Source organism: Protobothrops mucrosquamatus, unplaced genomic scaffold (assembly GCF_001527695.2).
Source record: "Protobothrops mucrosquamatus isolate PMUCROS unplaced genomic scaffold, P.Mucros_1.0 scaffold_146, whole genome shotgun sequence".
Taxonomy (NCBI): Eukaryota; Metazoa; Chordata; class Lepidosauria; order Squamata; family Viperidae; genus Protobothrops; species Protobothrops mucrosquamatus.
Genome location: NW_015386222.1, coordinates 346,363 through 368,734, shown reverse-complemented (window position 1 = coordinate 368,734; position 22,372 = coordinate 346,363). Strand labels below are relative to the sequence as shown.

General features: G+C 39.1%; 1 protein-coding gene across 1 annotated transcript in view; it reads left to right on the top strand.

The window, feature by feature from the left end:
• Positions 1 to 14,976, top strand: part of SAP30BP (SAP30 binding protein) — a 42,731-nt gene extending 27,755 nt beyond the window's left edge. Inside the window, exons 4-11 of the mRNA XM_015819173.1 lie at positions 1,110 to 1,152; positions 8,178 to 8,266; positions 8,899 to 8,990; positions 9,928 to 9,988; positions 10,569 to 10,620; positions 11,354 to 11,412; positions 12,726 to 12,807; positions 13,760 to 14,976. Of these exons, the coding sequence (XP_015674659.1) occupies positions 1,110 to 1,152; positions 8,178 to 8,266; positions 8,899 to 8,990; positions 9,928 to 9,988; positions 10,569 to 10,620; positions 11,354 to 11,412; positions 12,726 to 12,807; positions 13,760 to 13,941 (660 nt within the window). The 3' untranslated portion in view covers positions 13,942 to 14,976. The remainder of the gene's footprint in view (positions 1 to 1,109; positions 1,153 to 8,177; positions 8,267 to 8,898; positions 8,991 to 9,927; positions 9,989 to 10,568; positions 10,621 to 11,353; positions 11,413 to 12,725; positions 12,808 to 13,759) is intronic.
• Positions 14,977 to 22,372: the final 7,396 nt, after the last annotated feature.

Below are 22,372 nucleotides of genomic sequence, written 5' to 3'. Positions count from 1 at the left end.
GTTGAAATTCGTGAGCACTAATCCAATAGATTTTTTTTCCTCATGGTAACCAGACACACCTATGGTAACACAAGCCAGGCATGAACACAAAAACCTAATCTATCGCATGTTTCCCATATAATAATGAGAATATATATTCTTCCTGCCAACTATATCATGCATGTCGGTGAATTCCATTGTTTTGCTTGTCAGAAATAGTTCCCCCCCCCTTTTATCTGTATTTAACTGCTGCATTGATTGGTATTGGACATTATGAGGGAGGGAGAAAAGTTTATTTATTCATTTCTCCATAATCATGCACAACTGATATCCAGACGGTCATATCTCTTTTATTTGCCCTTTCCTTAAGCCTAAAAAAAACCCCATTATCATAATCTTCCTTCAAAAGCTCTTACTTTTGATAATTTTATCCATTTCTGCTTCTTTTGGGGGTGAGGAGATCAAAAGAGTAAAACAATATTTCATTATGTCTGCTAGTTTTTATACTTCGCTCCTAAGGATTCTCATAATGGAACTTTCCTTTTTTACAGCAACCTGGCCTTGGGTTATTGAACTCATTGAGCTATCCACCATAATCCCAAATCACTTTCCTGTCAGGTACCATCACCTCAGACCATGTGAGCACGTACATAAAATTAGGTTGCTTTGCTGCATTGTGCAGCATCTTACCCTGCAATTTGAGCACCTCATTCCCCCAATTTGGAAAGATACTTTTCAAGCTCTTTGGTTCCCCCTTTTATTGTTTCATTTCAAACAACAAATTTGGCGCTGGCCTTCTAACAGCAACATAAATTGTATCAAAGTTCAAAGACATTACTGGAATAAGTTAACGCATTCAGTTGTAAAAAAATTGTAAAAAAAAAAAGATGATACATTGGGAATATGGTTGATTCTGATTTTCTACAGTTCATTTGAGGCATAATCTTTTTTGTTCCAAATTTAGGCTCTTGGTTGCACATGCTAAGCATCTGTATTGTGAACCTCTGAGTAGCAATTTATTGCATAGACTTGGGTAATAAATACTATACATTCAGGCATTTACAAATCCTGAATACCGTACAGGTATTTTTGCTAATCCTTTGTTGTTTTTCTTCTTTGCTTGTACTTAGGACTTTTCAGAACTGGAAAAAAGGGATCCCCAGGAGTTAGTTGGTAAGTATTGTAAAAAATATTTTTTGTCCTCACCTTGTTTTTCTTGAACAATTAATGCTATTTTGAATTTTCATGCAATTCTGTCCTCACTATAAAACCAGACAAGGCCAGTGGATAGAGGTGAAGGAAGAAAGGCTTTATAGTCTGGGCCTAACTTTTGCAAGATGGCCATGTACAGTAAAAGAACAGTTCTTAATGGACTCCTTTCTCTTCCCTGTGACCTTTTTTCTGCCTACTCGTGTTTCTTCTTCTTTGCTTGAGTCTGCTCAAGTGCATGCTTATTCATACCTCTTCACAACCAGTTACTTTTCCTCCTTTGTGTAAGAATTACACCTCTGGCAGCTGTCATTCTCATTTTTCTTATACAATTGTTTCTTTTTCATGCTTGTCCTTTCCCATTCATTCCAAATATTCCTCCTTTCCCTCAAACGACTACAGAGGGCAATGGTTATTCTGTTCATCTACATCATAAACTATAGCAGGGATCCTTTTTTTTTGGCCCAACTACAGAAGAACATGCAGTCCTTTCCACCCACTTTGTTTATTTTCTCTTTAATTATTACATGAATCCATTTTATATCCTTGAGTGACACAGGATATTGCTGGGGAAAGGTGCTTGAGAAAAAAAAAATCCAAATCTCTTCAGTGGTTTCCTGGTCCCACAGATTTCTTTCTATAAATGAATTTATGCTTCTTCCTGATGCAGGAATCAAAGACCCAAACAGTTATCCATCATTTAGAAAAAATAATGGGTACAATACTGAGATTTTATTTTAGTGTTTGCAAAAATGCCCCAGTGTTATTAAGGTGATATACAAGAGTTGGGAAAGGAACGTTATCAGGAATTAATATTAAAATATGTTGATTTCATTGTGTATCCTTGAATCCCTGAATAAGTTAGTTAATTGTATTTCTGTTGCGAAATGTATGATTGATTGGCACATTGATGCTCCTGATATGTCTGTTTTGCTGCTGCCAGAAAGTAAGAAAACCTGCTCTGCTTTCCATAAGATTAAGACAATCTTGGACTGAAGAAAATGCCAGTTTAAAATTCATTACTTCCCTGTTGTTTCTGCAAAGATTTTTCTGCACATTGAACACTTAGGTGCAGTACTTCAGCCAGGCATAAGTAGATAGACAATTCCATTTTGCAAAAGAGTGGCTGACCCCCGTTTTTTTAGTACTGTTTATTAGTTATTAATATTACTTATTAAAAACTTAGATATAAGCATAATTTTGCAATGTAGCTAAAGCAGGAAACTATTTCAACACGAGAGAGATGCACAATATTCTTGTATTTTCCTTTTACAAGCTTGAGCATGTTTCCTTCAAAAATTAAATGTTTAGGCTTTTGTTCTACCTCTGGCTTCTTATGATTTCACTACAGTTAGGCTTTGCGGGGGGATTTTTTTTATGCATATATCCATACTGCTCGAGGCAGCTTACATGATGATCTCTACCTATTTTACACCTTCCAAAGCAATCCTGTAAGGTAGATTGCTCTGAGGAAAGATGGGCATTCCAAAACTATCCAGCGAAGTCTGTGGCTAACTTGGAGTCTTCAATCTATATCATACCAATCCAGTCCAACCCCCCTTAATGAACACTATAATGAACTAGTTTCCCCCCCCTCTTAATTACTCTTCCAACCGTATACATATATACATACATACACATACACACACACACATACACCTACACTTTAATATACGTATATGCACTGAACTGCTGGCTTAAATGCCATCTTCCAACCACCAGAGTCATTGAGAAATGACAATGATGGAGATTAGAGCCCAACACATTAGACTTTAGCATGGTCAATGGCTCGGTGAAAACATGAAAAAGAAAAAGGGATTTCAGAACTGCCACGTAAATTGGGCGGAGGGCGGAGGGGAGGGCAGAAACAGATAGGAGTGGGGTATAGCAGAGCACGAATGAACACAAAACAGTTGAAAATGATTGATGGCCCTGGAATAAAGAGAAGAATTAAGTTTTAGCAAGTTGCCGGAGGGGAAAAATAGTTGATAGAGTGTTAATTGAACAGGCATTTGATTTGGGCAATGAATGTGTGGTTTGACTTATGAGTGATCTTGGAGAAATAAATTTGCAGAGGGCTAATTGGCTTGCTTTCTCTTGGACATGGGCAGCTCCTACTCCATGAAGCAAAAGGCAAGTTTCAGTCTTGTTATGTGCCTTTTGTAAAGTGAGACTTACATTTCTATAATATATTGCCGCAATGATTTACATAATCTTTTTAGGAATCATATTATGATTGACTTTACCTAGATTGCCTTGTCCTAGTTTGCAGCCATTTTATGCTAGCATGTTTAACAATTCATAAAATGGTTGGGAAGTTTTGATATAGAAGTAAAAACACACCCTGTTCTTCTGTGCTTTGTAGAGATAAGATGCAGGCAATACAATCACACTTTAGAGCACAGACCTGGATAATGGTGATGCCTTTTCTACAACTCATGTTGCAGAATTTCTGGTAGTCTGCTATAAAGGATGACATGCAAAAATAATCAACCTTACTTTGCTTTAGGAAATAGTTAAAAATGGAACTATTCTTAACGTTGCCATGTATATTATTGCATATCTATTGATTGTTTCTATGATTTTTTTTATTGAATGGTTTTAATTTTTTTACAATTGCTTACTTGGTTGGATGTGTAATTGTATTGTTGATGTTTTGTTACTGCTATAATTGTAACCTGCTAACAAAGACTTTCTCTGAGGAAACAGTCCATTTCAAATGGTTGCTGTAAACCTTATTCATCGTATTCATCCATCCACTAGAGGGAAAGCTTGAAAACTAATGAAAAACTCAGTTTTCAGAAAATATTGTAAAGGCATAATATAATTTCCCTGTGAGGCACAAGGAAAGATCAGTAGCTGACTTGAGGAGAAATTGCATCCAATTAATATGTGGCAGAAGTATAGGTAGCGCTTGACTTACAGCCATTCGTTTAGTGTCTGTTCAAAGTCACATGGCACCGAAAAAAATGCCTTAAGGCCAGTTTTCACATGTATGGCCATTGCAGCATCTCCATGGTCAGATGATCAAAATTGGAAAGCTTAGCAACTGGTTCCTATTTATGACGGCTGCAGTGTCCCAGGGTCATGGGATCACCTTTTGCGACCTTCTGACGAGCAAAGTCGGTGGGGAAGCCAGATCCACTTTACAACCATGTTGCTAATTTAACAACTGCAGTGATCCACTTAACATCTGTGGCAATAATTAAGTCATAAAATGGGTCAAAACCTGCCTCTCTCAGAAACGGAAATTTTGGACTCGGTTGTGATCGTAAGTTGAGGTCTACCTGTCCCGATAAGATAACGAAGGCTCTTGGTTTGGAGAAATGCAAGATGGTACAGCTCTGTAGAGCTCCTTTAAGAGCAGGGGAGGTTCTGTGTCTTTGAATCAGTCTTGACTCCTGGCGACGACTGCCTTGGCCAGTTGCTGCAGTCTTCTTCGCAAGGTTTTGGAAGTGCTTTCCCGTGGCCTCCTTCTTAAGGCTGAGAGAAAGAGAGTGACTGGCCAAAGTCACCCAGCTGGTCTTGGGCTTAGATGAGGCTAAAACTCAAGGTCTCCCAGCTTCTAGCTTGGTGCTTCAACCCCTAGAAAAGATTCTCTAATGCTGGGTTATGTTCTGCCAATAAAGCACATCTAGGCAGTATGTGGGTTAAAAAAACCTGAACAAAGCAGATTTCTTATACTGCTGATGTTGGACTATTTCATGATACATTTCTAATTCCAGTCAAGTCCCAGCTTATTACAGGGGCTTGCATCGCCTTAGTCAAACATTTTTTGTCAAAATCATAGCTGCAAGGTATGAATAATTATTTATTTTACAAAAGTGCTGGTTGTGCTCATAGTGGTGCGTCATATTTAGAGTCAACATCCTGGATTCCCAGTGCAAGATTCTTTAGTCTGGAAAGCAGCAAGGGGACACACCCTGGCAGGAGTTGCAGCCCGGTGTCACTGATTGGGCTTAAAACAAAAGTAAAATTCCGTCTTTGCCAAAAACGCATAAGGAATAATGCATAAATGTCTACCATTGTATCCTGGCATTGTATTCCTTTTCAAAGGAAAGATACTGGAGTGAAAATACCAGATGTAATTACCCTTTGTTTTCTTCTTTCGGTATACTGTACTAATCTCAAGCTTAGGTATCCAGTTGATTTAAATACCCATACAGAGGCTTTCCCTACCCCACTAATTGCTTTTTAATATATGTTATAACCTTTTCTCTCTTTGATTGTCTTTCGCTTAAAGGATTAGTATAATATGTTAGCTATTGTGGTAAACTGATACAGAAAAATTTGGCATCAAGTCTCCCATTGGGCCCTGGAGCACCGAGGGTGGCTTTAGGCACCCATTGGAAAATGAGCATAGAATACACCACAATCGAGAATTATTATCTGCTGTGTAGTATTTGCTATTTGATTGTTAAGTCGCTCTCCAAGCAGCATGCTGTTTCTGTGTGATTTGTCTGAGCATGTCTTCATTTTTTTTTTTAATGTAAAATGGTAGTGAGAAGTTTTAGATAAATCCAAAGCTTTTGTTTACAGGTGGCACACAGTAAATACATACTTAAGTTTTCCATTCTCCATTGATTTCAGTTTAGGCTAAGTAATATATTCAGGATTTTGCCCTTACGCAATCCCAAAAAAAGCCCCCCTCATCTTGTCCCAAGTGTTGGGACTCTTGTCTAATCTCCAAGATCAATAAATATCTTTTGTGTTTTGCTTTTTGCCTCCCCTGCCCCTACTGAAGTGCAGTTCTTAATTAAAAACAGTCACCCAACCCTCACAAACAGCAGCTCTAATCTGAAGTAAGTCTGTAGCTTGTTGTCAGGAGGTTCTGAAACCAGGTTGCGTTTCTCTGGAGATGTTGGCAAGATTTCTTTTCTCATAAAAACACATTCTCTGGAAATGTCAAAGAACATTTCTTTGTCACTTGTGACTGCTGGAGAATTCAGCCCTGCATACCATCCTAGAAGAAAAGCTCCAATTGTAGCATCTCCAACAAATTTCCAAAGCTTGTCAGTAGAACAAAAATTCAGATGAATGTATTACCTATATATCACAACAGAGGCGTGGCTGAGAGTCACTCTTAGTAAGCTACACACAGATTTGTGGCTTTACCGTTACTTGTGTGTATTTTTTTTCATAGACAGCAGATAAAGATAATAAAGATGCAATATACCAGAGGAGGTTCAAAGATTAGTACTGTTAAAATGGTCAAAACTAATGAAAAGAGGTTTTGTTCTTTTCCATGAACTGCCCCACCCTATTATGTTCTTTATAGTAACAATTGAAAATTCAGCAGAAACATTTGTTCACAAATGAATTTTTCAGACTAGAGGCAGAGCCTCATGCCGAGGAGAGAACTGGAGTGCAGTACACAATGTTGCCTTGGAATAATACACTTAGGAAAGCAGCCATTTTTCTGTTCCTGTAAGGTGTCCCATGTCTCCAGTTCTCTCCTTTGCCAATAGCCTATACACGACCCTGCTGAATATTTATCAGATTGTGCCTTTTGCAATGTGTTTTAAATGAGGAACATCAACAAGCATGTTGAAGCTCTCACATTTTAGTCCAATAATCACACCCTTGATTAACAAATGACTTAGGGAAAATATACAAACAGTTTGCTTATATATGGGAAAAAAAACTTTTAAATTGAAGATCTCTCATATTGAAGGTTGTTTTATTTATTTATTAAACAAATTTAATGAATTGGATGACTGCAAGCAACTTACAAAATTATAGGTTGTGAAATGCAAATTTTGGCTATATAACAACACCAGTAGTCCTGATCCCTGCAATATAATAATAATAATAATAATAATAATAATAATAATAATAATAATAATAATAATAATAATAATAATAATAATAATAGTAGTAGTAGTAGTACCAATAGTAATAGGCGCCTTGGGTGCAATCCCAAAACAACTGGAACACCACTTGAACACCATTGGCATTGACAAATTTGCCATTAGTCAATTGCAAAAGGCAGCCTTACTAGGAACTGCTTCCATCCTGCGACGATATCTGTAATACCATCAAACATCCACATCTGCCTATCCCAGGTCCTGGATAAGGACTCGATAGGTAGACAAAATGCCAAATCCAGTCTGAACATCTGGCTGACTGTGCGATGATCCATAATAATAATAAAGTTGGAAGGGACCTTGGAGGTCATCGAGTTCAACCCCCTGCTTAGGCAGGAAACCCTACACCATTTCGGACAAATGGCTGTCCAGTCTCTTCTTAAAAACTTCCAGTATTGGAGCATTCACCGCTTCTGGAGGCAGGTTGTTCCATTGGTTAATTGTTCTAACTGTCAGGAAGTTTCTCCTTAGTTCTAGGTTGCTTCTCTCCTTGATTAGTTTCCATCCGTTGCTTCTTGTCCTGCCTTCAGGTGCTTTGGAGAATAGCTTGACTCCCTCTTCTTTGTGGCAGCCCCTGAGATATTGGAACACTGCTATCATGTCCCCCCTCGTCCTNCTCTTCATTAAACTAGACATACCCAATTCCAGCAACCGTTCCTTATATGTTTTAGCCTCCAGTCCCCTAATCATCTTTGTTGCTCTTCTCTATACTCTTTCTAGAGTCTCAGCATCTTTTTTACATCGTGGTGAGCAAAATTGGATGCAGTATTCCAATGCCTTACCAAGACATTGTAAAGTGGTATTAATACTTCACGTGATCTTGATTCTATCCCTCTGTTAATGCAGCCCAGCACTGTGTTGGCTTTTTAGCATGAACTGCAGCTTCTCCCAACTCTAGCCAAAGTGGCTAGTAGGAAGTGGTTGGAGATTGTGAAAATTATAGTTCAAAATATACAGAGAGAAGTGTATTATAGGCATGCTTGTTTGTCAATTAACTTGCTTCTCAGATTTTAGGAACCACTTACTTGTTTGGATTATCTATAGTTAATTATCACAATGCAACTTTTACAAATAAGCTTAATTTGCTAAAACTTCTAATTCTGATGGCTTCTTTCTTTCTAGCTTCCTTCTCCGAGCGGGTAAGGAACATGTCACCTGATGAGATCAAAATCCCCCAAGAACCACAAGGCAGATGTTCCAACCACTTACAGGTAAGATTTTCCTTGATTTTTCTTCTTCTTTGTAATCACTAAGATCTTCTGTATTTAATCACCATCTTAATCTGAGATTCTGCAAAAATATCTGACCAAGCACATTTTCTTTCATATTCACTCCTATTATAATAGCTTTATAATTGTAAAGAGATCCTGTCTAACAGGATTATTATTATTAAGCCAAATGATGCTGTTAGTTGTCACTTGACACTCACATATTCATCCTGTTTCTTTTTAACGCAAAGGGGGCTGAAATCATTAACAATATCTAAAACAACAACTTATTAGTGTGGGATTCTGAAGAACACTCTTTGAAGTGGGAGGAACAACCATCTATCTGTACAAGAACAGCCTAGTTCACACAGAATAGACTGAATATTATACTGTTGCAGTGTGATTAAGGCAGGGTTGAGGAATCTGTGATCCTTCAGACATTATTGAACACAAACCCAAAATAGCACTAGCTAATACAGCCAATTATGAGAGGATGCTAGGAGCTCCAGCAACAGCTTGAGAGCCATTGACCCTGTATTCCAAGAATATCTGGGCTTTAATTCAAAACATTGGAAGGTACTAAGTTCTGTATCCCTCATCATTCCTTTGCTTCTCTTCTTATATTTTACCTTTAGGACAAAATACAGAAGCTATATGAAAGGAAAATCAAGGAAGGCATGGACATGAATTTGATGATTCAAAGGAAAAAAGAGTTCCGAAACCCCAGGTAAGAAGTAGTCTGGGAGCACATTTCTAGGCCATCAAGCTCAAAACTTGAGTGAATGCCAAATGTTCATACAAGGGCTTTTCTGGGATCATAATATTGACAGTTGTAAACTCCAGCTCTCACATTGATATGCAACAATGAAGACCCGGAGTCCAGAAATATATACTGTACTACCACTCTATCTGTGGACTGTTCATGAGTTGGGATTGGGCTGAAGAGAAGACAGTTTAACAATTGCTTTTCTGTGTAAAATATATTATTTAAGCTTGATGAAAATATGTGCAGACTGGTTGATGCTTGGGTTCTCTCCCCCCTCAAATATCCTCTATAGTAGGCATGTACAACCTGGGAGCAGGTTGACATCTAATTAATGGAGCCCCATAAGATCATAATAAAAATATTTTTTAAAAAGGAAAATTATTTGTATGTGGCCCAAGACAATTCCTCTTCACTCAGTGTGGCCCAGGAAAGCCAAAAGATTGGACACGCCCGCTCTACAGAGATTTTAAGCAAGCCATGTGAACATATTCTGTATTCTGAAATACCATTTCCTACAAAGGGTTGATGGCTCATTCTTAATCATTCCCCCCAAGTTCAGTTAAATGGTTCGCTATGGGTTTTGTAGGCAGGAGATTTGGAACATTTCATCTGTAGAAGAGGAAGAGCAATAGTAGGTAACATTGTGTAGTCATGGGAATGTTCAGCCTTGATTCCCCCTTCCCTGTGTCCCGCGGACCTCTGAGAAATAAATTTAGACATACTTTCTAGTGTTTTAGGAAAGCTTCCCAAAAATAATATAACTAATATAATCCAATATCAATTTTGAGCATAAATATGTCTAACACGCACACTGGTTGACTCCAAGCCAGAAACTATTCAGTGACTTGAAATGGGACGTGAAGTAATGGAAGTAATATGTTGCAATGCTTTGTTTCAGCATCTATGAGAAGCTGATCCAGTTTTGTGCAATTGATGAACTTGGCACTAATTATCCAAAGGTAAGTAGATTTAAAAGACTGGATTGATCACAGCTTTTTGTAGATCTTTTGTTGGTTATAAAAATAACTTCTTTCCCAACTAGCCTGGAGGCTTATATTCTTTTCTGACTAGGAGCGGCTTCTTATTTTGTGGCATGAGGGGGAAAAAAGGAGTATTGCCAAATTGGAGCAATTATAGGATATGTGTCTGATATATTGTATCACACAAAACAGGCACCATCTTCACCTTTCTGCCATTATTATGAATTACTTTTCTTATGGCAAGGACAAAAAAAAATAAAAGATCAAGCTTTAGAACCATTGCTTCCCAGAATTTGTGGTCCATTGTAATTCCCATTGTCATAGCACAATTCAATACATTCACTGTTTTGAGTTATATACAAAAAAAAGGCAAGATAAAAAAAATGCACAATCTTTTATGACAGTATGATTCTAGTTTTTATCTCTTTAATAGGTCTATAAATAGTTTATGGTAATCTACATTTAACTAGGATGTGAAGTCAGGGGGGTTCCTTTTCTTTAAATATTGCATAATATAAAATCGACATATGTAACGGCTTTTTTCTGTCTTTTCCTTTAGGATATGTTTGATCCTCATGGCTGGTCTGAAGATTCATATTATGAGGCACTAGGTATTGAAGATTTTTCTTTTGTACTTTCTCTAGATTTCTAAGTTCTAGTCCAGTGGTGGCGAACCTATGGCACGCGTGCCAGAGGCGGCACTTGGTGCCCTCTCTGTGGGCACATGCACCGTCGCCCCAGCCCCACCTCCTCCCATGGCCCCCTCCTCACCAACAACCCTCCGGAGGAGAGTTGCTCCTGGGCACAGCCCATGCAACGCTGCGCAGCCAAGGACATGGTAGCCGGGCAGCGGGGACAAGACTCGCCCTTGCACCCCATTGCACGCAGATGCTGCTGCAGGGCATGGGCAGAGGGCGTGGCCACCATGGTGCTGCTGGGCTGCCTGGGTGATCTGTGGCGGGCCGTGGAGGTGATGGGTGATCCAGCGGGCACGGCGGAGTGGGGATGGGTGGCGGGGGGTTTGGGGCACTCGGTCTCTAAAAGATTCGCCCTCACTGTTCTAGCCAAATGGGGAAAATGTGTGGTTAAAATAATGCATTTGTCTTTATATGCTCTCTCTTTCTCTCCCTCTTTTTTTTTTTTAAAGAGCTCAAAGCATTAGTTATGGCTTTTATTTCCCCTTTAACTGAATTAGAGGAAACTTGCAATATTCTGTAATCTGGGGAATAAATGTTTTTATTAGATAGGGTTAGATGCTGAAAGTATTATTTGAGATACTACTACTTTGACCCACATATTTGAATCTGTTGCATGTGTTTACTGTTGTTGTGACTCTCTTTTCAGCAAAAGCTCAGAAAATAGAAATGGACAAGCTAGAAAAGGCCAAGAAAGAGCGAACAAAGGTATGTATCAGTTACATTTTGGAATGTAAAAAAATTAAAGTGTTGCATTCCCCAGTTTGTACTTTGATTGCAGTTAATTAAATTAAGCAAATTAGACATTCTTTTCTTGAACAGCAATGACAGATATTTTAAAGTATTCCAAAAGCATAGATAAGGATGAGAAGTAAGTATGGAGATATATATATATATAGAGAGAGAGAGCCATGTTTCTATTCTCAATAATGGAACACTTTACAATTTTTTTTATATTTATGTGTGTTCACAGATGGTCCTCAACTTACAACAGTTCATTTAGTGACCATTTGAAGTTATAACGGCACTAAAAAGTGACTGATATGCTTTTCACACTTACAGCATCCCCATGCTCATGTGATCAAAATTCAGACGCTTGGCAACTGGCTCATATTTATGACGGTTGCAGTGTCCCAGGGTCACATGATCCCCTTTTGTGACCTTCCAACAAGCAAAGTCAATGGGGAAACCAGATTCATTTAAAACCGTGTTACTAACTTAACTACGGCAAGAAAAGTTGCAAAACTCATTTAACAAATGTCTCACTTAGCAACAGATATTTGGGACTCAATTGTGCTGTAAGTCGAGGACTCTGTGTATTTGTGTATCTCTATCTTGAAAAAACAGTGGCGTTAAGGAATTGTTTACCTCAGAACCAACTTGATCTCCTTCCTGTAGAACCCAGTATATTTAACTAGTAAAGGCCTGGATTTAGTGTATATTATCCAAATAGTTAATAAGTTATAAGTGAGGGTTTCTCAGTAGCACATTTGGACTTTTGTTCTTGTCACAGCCATTCAAATTGTTCCTTGCATTGTAGTGTAATTGCATAATTCTACAATTAGCCTCCTTCCTGCAATGATCTTGCAGTTCTTGAAATATAATGAGATTGTTGGGATTTTTCCCAGCTACTGAATTGCCATTGTTAATGCAAAGTGTTAAGGTTATGCATGTAGAGACATGCATTCTAGAAATTCTAATTTCCTTATGTTTTTAATGTTAAATAGTATGAAGTTTTAATTAATTGTTTAAACCCCTTTATTCTAATTAAGAGAGCTAGTACTTGAATAAGATGGAAAATGGAGGAGACCCCCTCTTGTCTGCTATTCATGAAGAAAAATCATTATTATTTCCTGGTAAATAGCTGACTGCTCATTTATTGAATCTCTGTAATCCTGCCAGAATTAAGAACACAGGAGCACAGATGTGTTTTTAATCATTTGTTTTGGCATGTTCTTAATTCCTTTGGATAAAAATCAGAAGCACAGAGTATAATGGCCCTTCTTTTTTTTCTGCTCTAGATTGAATTTGTAACAGGCACTAAGAAAGGGACAACAAATGCTCCCTCTACAACCACCACAACAGCTAGCACTGCGGGTGGAGGTAAGTGACAAGTCTGGGTTTGAATTTTTGTTCTTCCTTCATGCTTTCTCATTTGTCCACCACTTTTTCAACATTGTGCATCTTGACACTGGTCAACCAAGTGATCGCTGTTATGTTCAGTGTCTGGAAGCTGTTTAGGCTACATAGTCTTGTTCAAGACTGGCATACAATGTGGGAGTCTTCCTGGATTTCACAGCCTCTGTCCAATTACCTCATGACAACTGTGGACCAAAGGATCTTCTACAGGTTCATGGCCTTCACAGATTCATCTGCTATGCTACAAGTTGTACCCTTGCCTGGACTCCAAGTTTCTTCTTGTGATCACTCAGGCCTGGCCGTCTAAGAGATCGCCTCTGTCCTATTATTTTTGTCTGCCTCATAAGATCTGACACAGTGGATGTGCTTTGTGTCCTAGCTATTAAGCACTGTCATCCGAGGGGGTCCAGAAAGTGCATCTTTTCTGTTGTAGTGCCTGCCTCCTGGAACCCCAGGGATTGGGTTGCCCTGACCCTGCAAGCCTTTATACATTTTTCAAAAACTGGCCATTGGCCCCAGGCTGTGGGATGTGTTGGTGATGCGCCCATTTGATATGTATTGTTGCTTTGGGTTATGATGCATGTTTCCCCCCATTAATATTCTTTATGGGTTTTTAATAGTTCACCACCCAAAGTTGGCTTTGAGTTGTGCAGTCTTATAAATCTAAATAAATAAATAAGGTTTCCATCAATAGAGTATGCATGCAAGCTTATAGCAATCATTTGTTAGTCTCAAATGTGACAATAATGTCACTGAATTGGAAAACTCATTTGAGATTAATGATTCCCCCAACAGCATTTTGAGGTGGGATGAGATGACTTTAAAATCATTCTACTTTTGGGAGAAAGTAAATTTGTGATAAGGAGAATTTTATCTAACCAAAACTGCTAAAATTCATGCTTCTTTCAATACACAGATGCACAGAAGAGGAAAAGCAAATGGGATTCTGCCATTCCTGTGACAACAATAGCTCAGCCCACCATTCTCACAACCACTGCAACATTGCCAGCTGTTGTAACTGTAACTACCAGTGCAAGTGGATCCAAGACAACAGTAATTTCAGCTGTTGGCACTATAGTGAAAAAGGCAAAACAGTGACAAGCACAGATTGAGTGACTGAAGCGGTTTTTTTCAGATTTGACTGACACAAAATCACTGTCTTTGAAATACAGAGGGACACTCTTTTCCTGATGTGGAAATGAAAGACTGTTTGCAAATAGGAAAAAGACGAGTGGACCGTCCTATTTATAATGGAATTTTCTGTGAAAAAAAGCTCTTGGGCTTTGCTATAACTGCTTCTTAAAGTACTATGTGCAATGCAGTGTCGCCGTGTCAATGTTATACTTCATTGAAAACTGTATTACAATTGTCACTACCTTAGGATCTTCATGGATTGTGAAGCTCTTTAAGAAGCTTTTAGAAGAAAAACTGTACTGAGTTGGACCATTTGGCAACATTTTTTGTTCTGTTTGCCTCCAAGAATTATAAGCAAGATTCAGTACTCCTCAAAAATTTAAGAAGAAAAAAAGTACATGACAATTCAGTTTCATGGAGGTCATCGTATGGACTAAGATGAGTTATTCTCATGCAATCCATTTAGATTAAATGTCACAAATCAGGAACTGGAACATTTTGAAGATTGAGACTTCATATTAGTAGCCCTTCCTGTCTTTGGGGAATCTTTGTGCAGATCTGAACACAACTGATAGGAAGGTTTATGTGAACAAGAAATCAAATAGAAACTCTGTATGGTGACATTTTTGTTAGAGTTCTACATAAACATTTTAGATGTCTTTTGTGTATGTGTGATAGTAACGAAGGTTCCAAATAGAGATGTATATAACTTAACTGATATCAGAACAGAATTTTCCAGAGACTTCCAGAACATTCTGTTCTCTCTCTGGACAATGCTGACCCTCCTCACAAACCATGCCGTTTTGGGGGCAGTTAGGCAGTTTCAGAAGTAAATCCTCTGAACCACTACCTGTGTTCCCTACTTTCAAACTACATAATTGTATAATAATGCCATTTTCACCACTGTAATTTAAAAAATGCTACCATTTTAAATTTGTATAAGCTTTCTTACTGGTTTGACTTAAATGTTCGAATATAAAAACAACTTTTGAAAATGTGTCTCATTTTTATTGTTGTCATTTGTTTTACATTGTAGCTGTCAATTATACACCTGATAACATTCAGGGAATGTTGAATTTCATTGGACTTGAGATGGGGAGGGGGAGCAGCACAAATGAAAGTGTTCAGCCAGATTTTCTTCATTCCAATAAAAATCAGCTTAATGTTATACATTCAAAATACTTATAGGAGAATAAAGCCCCCCCTTTAGTCCAACCATCTGTTTTTTCTTCAACCATTTGGATCTCCTTGAAATCCTTCATGCAAACCACATGTGAATAGTATAACTTTCTGCTCAAATTCCTTAGCAACTATTATTAGCCTGTAATAATAATTAGTAGAATTTAGAGAGTGCATCCTTGACATTACAACAAATAGCTATTGTTAACATAATCCTTTTCTAATTCCCTTCTAGAACTTTTGACACTGAAGGCCCTCACTGCACCTTGAGACAGTATATTTATTTGCACAAGGTTCCTTTTTATTTTTCATTATTTATGGTGGATGATCCTGGGATTTACCGTCAAAGAGAAAGAGGAAATCCTATCTGTTCAATTTGATTGACTTTTTAAAAAACTATTTCCATTTATACAATACTAGACAATGTAACTTGTTGGATCGTTCGGAGATACCAGATTCCTCACAAGTTTCCTCAATGCCTTCAATAATGGCAGAGCGTCTAATGTACTGCGAATTAAACATTCAGGGAAATATTCAGAGTTATATCTACCTTGAGATAACTGCATATCTACAGTCAGACATCAGCACTTGACCACAGGAAATGTTTTATGACATTTTGTCTTATTGTATAAAATGCTAAGTCATAAAATGTTTTGTAAAATTTGCCAAATTTCAATTCCATGGGACTCATGATTTGGATGCATTCTGTAAGTTAGTTCATTTGCAGCACCTTGGTTGAAAATCTTTTGCCCTATGATGCACCATTTCACCCAGTTAAACGTTACAGATACAAGAATTTTAGTAGTATATCAATAAATACTTTTGTCCATGCTATGCTCAGGCAAAATTATGTAGGCTCAAAAACTATGATTAGTTTCTGCTTTCCAGTATTTATGCCGGGATAGGCGTTAATCTTAACAGTCCTGAGATTGCCTACTGTAGATTGCTTTTAAATATAGCATTACCTTAATCAGTCCCCATTTTCAAATCTTAGTTCTTTTAACCATCCCGGGGTTTTTTTTGTTTTTTGTTTTACTTTTTCTGTAAAGATTTATCTGTTTGCTCTACAAGACTTCTAGCAAATGCTATTTATCCTTTCCCTGGCAGCCTGCAACGAGGGGGAAGAGGAAGGGCATAAAAGTGTCAAGAAAAATGAATGGGGTGTTGAGGGGGAAAAAAGCGGTTTTCTTCATATGCACCCACTATTGAAATACATTGCAATTGTAAGTATCAAAAAGAAACATTGAAATAATGTGTGTTTTATATTACCATCACTGGAGAAGAAAAATGCCTCTCCTGACTGCAATGATACATGTTGGAACTTGATTAACCCTAGCACATTTCAAAAAAGGATATATAAGCTACCTCAGCAATTCAGGATGAACCGCCTTTGTTTTTATGAGGGTACAAAGAAGAGTAAGTACAGTACATATAACCGTTGTTGCAATAACTACCATCCTATTTCTATCCGGGTATAGTTCAAGGTTTTTGAAAAAAATAGAGACTGTACAATTCTGCAAGTTTTCCCCTATTCTCTTGTCTCCACTGACATCAATATAATGTTCTTGGAGATTAAATCAAAAGGTTATTGAGGGAGTCCCTCCTCATCCATGAACTTGTTTTTATGCACTGATTACCCTGGTTATCCCTCAGTGTTCAACTCTGCAAACTTCAAAAACTTTTATGTTCCTTCCTCTGCCAATTTTAAACCACTCCTTTGTATATAGTTAACTACGGGCTGGTCTGGAATAAATTCATTTTGCTGAGAGAGAGAGAGAGAGATTCTGCTTTTCTTCAGAAAGAACTCGAATTAACTTACATAAAAATTAATACTCATAGGTATAGCACTCCCATGGACCTCAGAGCAAAATTCAGAACAACATGAAGTTGCATAGTTTTAACTAGTGGGAAAAGCTCATAGAGGCCTGCTCTGGAGTGCTTCCCTTTCCCTACTTTAAGTGCTTCTGTTTGTGGGAGAGTGTTGCCTCCTATTCTCTAGTGACTCACATAACTTGATTCAGATAGTTGCAGCTGTTTGGATTTCCTGAAGAAATCCAAATCATTCCTAAAATACTTCAATCTATTTTTTGTCATGATCTACAGGGTTCTCCAAACTTGGAAACTTTAAGAGTTAGAACATAGAACAATAGAGTTGGAAGGGACCTTGGAGGTCTTCTAGTCCAACCCCCTGCTTGAGGCAAGGAGACCCTATATCATTTCAGATAAATGGTTGTCCAGTCTCTTTTTGAAAGCCTTCAGTGTTGGAGCATTCACAACTTCTGAAGGCAAGCTATTCCACTGGTTAATTGCTCTCCCTATTAGGAAGTTTCTCCTTAGTTCTAATTGCTTTTCTCCTTGGTTAGTTTCCACCTATTGTTTCTTGTCTTGCCTTTTGGTGCTTTGGAAAATAGTTTGACCCCCTCGTCTTTGTAGAAGCCCCTTAAATATTGGATCAGTGCTATCATGTGCCCCCTAGTTTTTCTTATCATTAGACTAGACATACCCAATTCCTGTAACTGTTTTTCATACATTTCAGCCTCCAGCCCCCTAATCATTTTTGCTTCTCTTGTCTGCACTCTTTCCAGAGTCTCAACATCTTTTTTTGTATTGTGGTGATGCAGTATTCCAAGTGTGATCTTACTAAGGCTTTGTAAAGTGGTACTAGAACTTCACATGATCTTGATTCTATCCCTCTATTAATGCAGCCTAGAGTTGCATTGACTTTTTGGGCCGCTGCCGCACACTGTTGGCTCATATTTAAGTGATTGTCCCCTAGGACTCCACTTGTGGACTTCAACTCCCATACTGGCTGGGGAATTCTGGGAATTGAAGTCCACAAGTCTTAAAGTTGTGAAGTTTGGAGACCCTGGTCTAAAATCTCAGAACTGCATTGTTTTGTTTGAACCAAGATAGGACATGCATATAAAGTTCTGGGAGCAGTGTTTTTTGTGGACACTGGTTAAAGCAACCTTCTACCACTTTGTGCTGGTGCATTTCAATTGTTTTGAGATTGTGACTCCCAGAATCCCTAGCCAGCAAGGCTATCTGGAAGATAGTAGTCCAGGGCTGAAGTGGCTGAAATTGAGAAATGTTTTCTTGGAGAACGAAAGTGCCTTCCAGTACATCTTGGTGGTTGATGGATTGCCTTTTTACGATAACTTATCTTCCTCATCAAATTTGACACCATACAAATTTCTACTACAAATCACCCTTTTTTTGTATAAGGATAGTATGTTTTTCTGGATGCTGCTGCTTACTTTGTTCTCATCTCTAGCTTGTAAACCCTTTCAGGCAGGGGCCTATGACCACTTATTCTTGGTAAAGGACACTGGCAGGGCTAATGCTATGATTACATTTGGATGACACATTAACTATACAGACTATGATTAGATGTGAGTGTGCCTGATCAAGCCACCTGGCTACCTGTGTCCTATCACCTTTGAGGTTACACAACTCTGCTGCTGACTTACTGAAGAATTACTGGGTATTTTGCTTTCAACCCTTGCTAACTATGGAAGAAACTTAAAATGATAGGTTATGCCAATGTCACATTGAAGTTACCATTTAAAAAAAATTCAAAGCACTAAAACAGGCGCAATTAAGACATCAGCTCATTTTGTCTTAGCCACTCGTCATAAAAACTAAAAACCCAACTGTTAAGAACTAGAAAATTAAAAACTTTCAAAATGTTTAAAGGATCTAAAAGAAAATAAGGAGAGAGGTAATTACCTCTTAGGAAAGATTTCCATAAATATGGGTCCATCTTTGATAAGTTCCTGCCCATGCTTGCCTGCTTGGCTATCAAGGCCACTAGGCATATGAGCTGCCCTTCTGCAGCTCTACAAAGAACATGGCCAAATGAAAATTGCTATTTGTCAAACAAATGTTAAGTTGATGTGATTGGGGTTGTTGTTGTTTTTTGGGGTTTTTTTTGAATACCCACTACAAAACAAAGTGTTTTCTACTACCTCAGCTTCTCTTGTTCTTTGTTTCAGAGCAGGAGGGCATACTTCCAGATAAAGCGCTGAAGTAAATTTGCAAAAACTGAATTTGTGACAAGCTCTTTAGTTGCAAGGATTTTGAGACATTTCAGCTGAGCTGAAGTTAGTGCATCAGTGCTTAATGTCTGAAATCAAATGATAACATTTAAGCCTGTTAAAAGTATCCCCAGAAACCTTTCCACTACAAAAGTTCAGAGGTCTTCACATAGCACTTCTCAGCAACTCTTTAAAATAGCTGCTTCTATACTCCATAGCTATAGTGTGATTCCCAGAAAAAAAAATACGTTTGCTCTAATGAGTTGCCAACAAGTGCTACATAAGTCTCCTTCGGATCCAAAAGTCCACACAGTTTTGATATATATTTTTTAAAACCTTCCATTTCTCTTTCATTATGTGGGATCGGTCCCTGACTTCAGATTGGTTAAGCTTAAACAATACAGGTAGTCCTCGACTTACAGCAGTTCATTTAGTGACCGTTTAAAGTTACAACAGCACTAAAAAAGTGACATGACTATTTTTTACACTTATGACGGTTGCAGCATCCCCATGATCACATGATCAAAATTCAGATGCTTGGCAACTGGTTCATATTTATGACGGTTGCAGTGTCCCGGGGTCATGTGATCCTTTTTTTTTTTTGCGACTTTCTCATAAATAAAGTCAAAGGGGAAGCCAAATTCACTTAACCACTGTGTTACCAACTTAACAGCTGCAATGATTCACTTAACAACTGTGGCTAGAAAGGTCATAAAATGGGGCAAAATTCACTTAACAAATGTCTCACTTAACAACATAAATTTTGGGCTCAATTGTGATCGCACGTCGGGGACTGCTTGTATTGCACAAATAGAATTCTACTTCCACAGCTTGCAAACTGTTACTTTATTAAGCTGGCTAATGAAAATAATGCCTGAAATGGATGCAAGGATGGGTGTCCTTTCTTTGTGTGTGACGGAGTGCCCTAATCAAGCGCTGAAAGTATCCAGTGCAACAAAATCCTTTCTGATTCACAAGCTCTGAAAAAGAAAGTCTTTTTTTCTCCCTCCTTACTTTTTTCTGCAGAGAGAAATGGCCAGAAGTCTATTTGACTCCCTAACTTGGAGCCAAATGACTCTTAAGGAGCCCGGATTTTAAAATCATAGCACAGAATTGCATGGAAGAGGCAATTTAAAACCAGGGATCTCCAATCTGCAGCCATGGGCTGCATGCAGTTCTCTGACTCCTTTTCTGCAGCCTGCAGCAACAGCTTTTGTAAGAGCTGAAGACACCACCTAACAAGATCAAAGCCCTGAGTGCTGCACCAACACGCAGACTGGGTCACCAGAAACACTCAGAGCAGCCTCACCACTTTCCTCAACTAAACCAAGCAGACTTCCTGAAGCAGGACTTGTTAGCCAAGCCGTGAATCTGGGGCCCCAATTTCCCCCCTTCCCCCCCCCCAGCAGTGCTAGCCTTTGTAAACTTCTGCCCCCTTTCATACTCTGTGGTGGGCACTGATTTGGAGGCAGGGCTGAAGGCTCTCTGAATGTCTGAATGAGCAGCAGAGAGGATTACTTGGCCAGGCAGGGAAGATGGGCTAGAACAGAGGTCCCCAACCTTTTGGGCACCATGGACTGGTTATGTGGAGAGAGTTTTTTCTGCGGACCGGAGGGTGCGTGGTTTTGTGTGCTGCCTGCATCTCATGGATGGGGTTTTCCTTGTTTGTGCGGACCAATTGCTGGCATGCCGCAGCCTGGTACTGATCCACGGACCGGGGGTTGGGGACTCCTGGGCTAGAAGAATGTGGCTGTGGGGTTATCTTCTACCAACCCAAGAACGGGAAAGGCAGCAAGTATATGAGCAGGGGCAGGCAGACGGAAGGAAGGAAGGAAGGAAGGAAGGAAGGAAGGAAGGAAGGAAGGAAGGAAGGAAGGAAGGAAGGAAGGAAGGAAGGAAGGAAGGAAGGAAGGCTTTGCTTCAGAAGGGGAAGGAACCAAAGGATGACTTTCCTGGATTATGACATCCTAGATAGGAACTTGGAAAAATATTACATATCAACTTAATAATAATGTTAAATATGAGTCTTCTGATTAAAGCAAAATCTGCTAGATAAGTGACCAAAATGAAATAGATCTGTTTGTTCAGTTTCTTAGTCAGTGTTTAAATTGATTAAATTTATGTACAGTAATAGTAATAATAATAATAATAATAATAATAATAATACTAATAATAATAATAATAATAATAATAATAATAATAATAAAGTTGGAAGGGACTTTGGAGGTCATCTAGACCAGGGCTTGTCAACCGGTGGTACGCGTACCACTTGTGGTACGTGACCACCTGGCTGGTGGTACGCGGCATCGCCTTCCTCCCCCCCCGTGGCGTCCCTTCCTCCCCCCCCTCTGCTCCTTTCCACCTCACTTGTTTATGGAAAATATGCTGCTTGCATATTCTGGAAGCCTGCCTGAATGAAGAATTGTAGGGGGTGTTGAAAGCGAGACAGACTGAGGGCTGTATTAAGACCATAGATGGCTGCATAAGGAGAGTGGAAGGGAGGTGAATTCGGGGTGGAGCAGAAAACACGGGGGGGGGAGGCATTAGGAAATAAGCACCAAGGTACATGGTGCCTTGCAAGGGATTCCCGAGTGTTCCGCAATAGTTTTTCCTCTCTCCTCTGCGCGAGAAAAACTTTTGCGGCATAAATCTGAAATGAGTCCCTGGGGAGGGTGGGGCCTTGCTCTGCGCCTGCGCTCTTCACACGCCTTCTGCAGGGCACATTCGGTAAAGTTCATGCAGGCTGCTGCCAAGCAGCATATTTTCCACAATCAAGTGAGGTGGGAAGGAGTGGAGGGGGGGAGGAAGGGACGCCACGGGGGGGAGGAAGGCACCGCCGCGTACCACCAGCCAGATGGTCATCTACCACAAGTGGTACGCGTACCACCGGTTGACAAGCCCTGATCTAGACCAACCCCCTGCTCAGGCAGGAAACCCTATACCCAGGGCTTTTTTTGTCATAGAACACCCAGAACGGAGTTCCGGCACTTTTTTTAGATGGAACCTTGTAGGGTAGGCAAGGCGGGTTGTATGACATGTGTGAGTTCCGGCACCTTTTTTTTTTTTTTTTTTTTACCAAAAAAGCACTGCCTATACCATTTCAGACAAATGGCTATTCAGTCTCTTCTTAAAAATTTCCAGTGTTGGAGCATTCACAGCTTCTGGAGGCAGGTTGTTCC